The 2,485-nt window shown below is 34.6% G+C and overlaps 2 protein-coding genes and 1 long non-coding RNA gene across 6 annotated transcripts in view; 2 read left to right on the forward strand and 1 right to left on the reverse strand.

The window, feature by feature from the left end:
• Positions 1–2,485, forward strand: part of LOC103143184 (sialic acid-binding Ig-like lectin 14) — a 46,615-nt gene that overhangs the window by 38,245 nt on the left and 5,885 nt on the right. For 2 of the 3 annotated variants that reach the window (XM_016675077.1, XM_016675079.1), the window contains exon 3: positions 773–1,086. In XM_016675077.1, the coding sequence (XP_016530563.1) occupies positions 773–1,086 (314 nt within the window). Of the gene's footprint in view, positions 1–585; positions 676–772; positions 1,087–2,485 lie in introns of those variants that run through there. The other variant, XM_016675078.1, reaches the window with a different exon arrangement.
• The window catches only part of LOC103143185 (myelin-associated glycoprotein), a 27,128-nt gene that overhangs the window by 5,574 nt on the left and 19,069 nt on the right, over positions 1–2,485 (reverse strand). The window lies entirely within an intron of this gene.
• On the forward strand, positions 1,113–1,347 carry LOC107837024 (uncharacterized). Its single transcript, XR_001662996.1, has 2 exons — positions 1,113–1,144; positions 1,257–1,347. It is a non-coding gene; the product is annotated as an uncharacterized LOC107837024 (long non-coding RNA).

Here is a 2,485-nt window from a genome sequence, read left to right on the forward strand (position 1 = left end):
AAAACAAAAAAGAAAACTGGTTCTCATGTAACATCGCTTGTTTGCAGATTTCTTTACATTAGCAAACAATACAAGGAAAAGCATTAGCTACATTAGCAAACATGTTTAAAGGAAAAGCAGTGAAATTATATATTTCTTATTGCATTTTAACATTTGCATGATGTCAGCAAAATTTTCTTACCACATTTTTCCGCATGGGTAATGTTATGGAACTGATTAAAAATATTAAAATTCCAAAGATTCGATCTGATGTCAAGCATTACTATGTAATTAGTACATGTGCTACATTTATTTCTTTTTTCCTCCATCTAAAATTTGTTCACGGAAAAAGTACAAAATAGCTACATGATAATCCGCTTATGACGTGGGGAAAGTTTGATTGCAAACTAGCAATTTCTGGCTTCAAGGTCTAAACTTTTGCTTTATAAGCACAAGACTCTCTCTCACCACACAATAGGACAGAGACATATTCTTTGGCTGCACAACGTTCAAATCTTAAATGATTTAATTTCAGTCATATGTTAATGAAACTAAAAGGTGAGTGGATTATTACTTTGAAGATTAAAAAGAATTCACTAAAGATTTTATATTTATCTTAATTTTTTGTTGGTTTTTATACTTCTAGTCAGCTGATGATGGATCTGAAATTGTGGCTCTCAATTCTGATGGTTTGTGGTAAGTTTAATCTTAAAATGACAATTCATGGAATATCATCATTCTATCATTGTCTACTTGCTAAGAAAGTATTCTTGTGTTTGTGCTTTTATTACAGGAATGGCTGAATCTCAAATCTTGGGCAAGGACTGGCTCATAAATGTGCCATCAAGTATCTCTATTCTTGAAGGTTCATGTGTGGTCATTCCCTGTGTATACTCGTGTCCCAAGAAAAGAAAAACATTTAACAGATTTCGGGCATTCTGGTACAGAGGGCACACGATCGTCGCATCAAATTTCCCCGAGTTGAGACTAACGCGCGAGTTCCACCATCGAACCAGAATGGCAGGAAGCATTGAAAGTGGCAACTGTACCTGGCAGCTGTATTTCGTCAGAAAAACCGACACTGGTCCGTTTTACTTCAGAATTGAAATTCCATTTCTTAATAGCTACTCCTACTTAAAAAATAAGGTGACCCTCGATATCTTCCGTGAGTATATTAGAGACCTTTTCAGTATTTCTAAACCATTTACTTTAACATAGTAAAACGTGTTTAAATAACTATTTAACAAGTGATTTTGTGAAAATTGTTGATTGTACAGAAGTTCCTAAGCGTCCCGTGATGACTATAGACGTCCGTAATAAAGTGACTGCCACCTGCAAAGTTACTCACGTCTGTCCAACATCTCCTCCCCACATCTCCTGGAGCCGCGCAGGAACGTGGACAACAATGTCAAAACAGGAGAATAAATGGTTGTGGTCAACAACATCGACCATGACCTTCATCCCTCGAGTAGCCGATTTTAACAAGCGTTTAGAATGTAAGGTGACATTCCATGGCAGGAAGACCACAAAGGGCTCTGTGCTTGTCTTCAAGAAGAGGAAACAAAATATTGGAGTACTAAATTAAAGCAATATTTTAGAGCTGTCTGCCATAATGACAGTGATTTTGCAGAAAAAGGCCTGAATTAGCAAATCTGCAAAGAAAAAAAACATTTAGAGACAAGAAATTCTTATTGTTGTATGCTTTGATTCATATCACCTTCTGAGTTTAACTTTACCTAAATTGTTTGAACATGTGTTAGAGGCACAAAAGTTAGGAGTCTTTTTTAACCTTTAATGGTTTTCTAATAGGATTTATGGAATAATCTTGTTTTGCTGGTTTCTTTCTTTTACTCTTCATCAACTGTATGATGATACACTATTAAATGTACGTCTTACTTCAAAGTCTACAAGTTTTCCTTTTGTTTTCTATTAAATATTTCATCGAAGTGCTAAGATTATAACATTTGTGTATTTTTTATCTCTTAAATTTTGTCTCAATTATCTGGAGTGTTGGACTGTTGTGGCTGCAGCCTCCCATTTATGGTGAATAGAGAGCATAATATATTTTATTTAGCACTTAAAATAGACCACAAAGAACCTTCATCAACAGACAAACTGCACAAATAGCGACAGAAGTAATAGTGTTATGCAATTTAAATCTACATTGAATGATTCAATGGGTAAATTTTGCTGCCAAGCTAAATATTTTTACAAGTGGGAGAGTCCCTAACAAAGGAAATGTAGATAAAATATTTATGGAAACATGAACTTTTCTCTACTAATCAGAATATGATAGTCTTTCCTCTTTCAAAGATTGAGATAATGACCTGATGCATTATATTTAAGTAGCTTGTCAACTGCACTGACGAGAAGAAAAGAGGGGAAGTAGAATAAATGTTACTTTGCTGTTATTTTTGGCATTTTCCATGCTTTTGAATCACATAGCATATCACATAGTTATGCATGGCCAACTTTTAAATGGTAAGCTTCATCTTTGCATCCTTTG

This window comes from Poecilia formosa, unplaced genomic scaffold, assembly GCF_000485575.1.
Source record: "Poecilia formosa unplaced genomic scaffold, Poecilia_formosa-5.1.2 Scaffold105, whole genome shotgun sequence".
Classification (NCBI taxonomy): Eukaryota; Metazoa; Chordata; class Actinopteri; order Cyprinodontiformes; family Poeciliidae; genus Poecilia; species Poecilia formosa.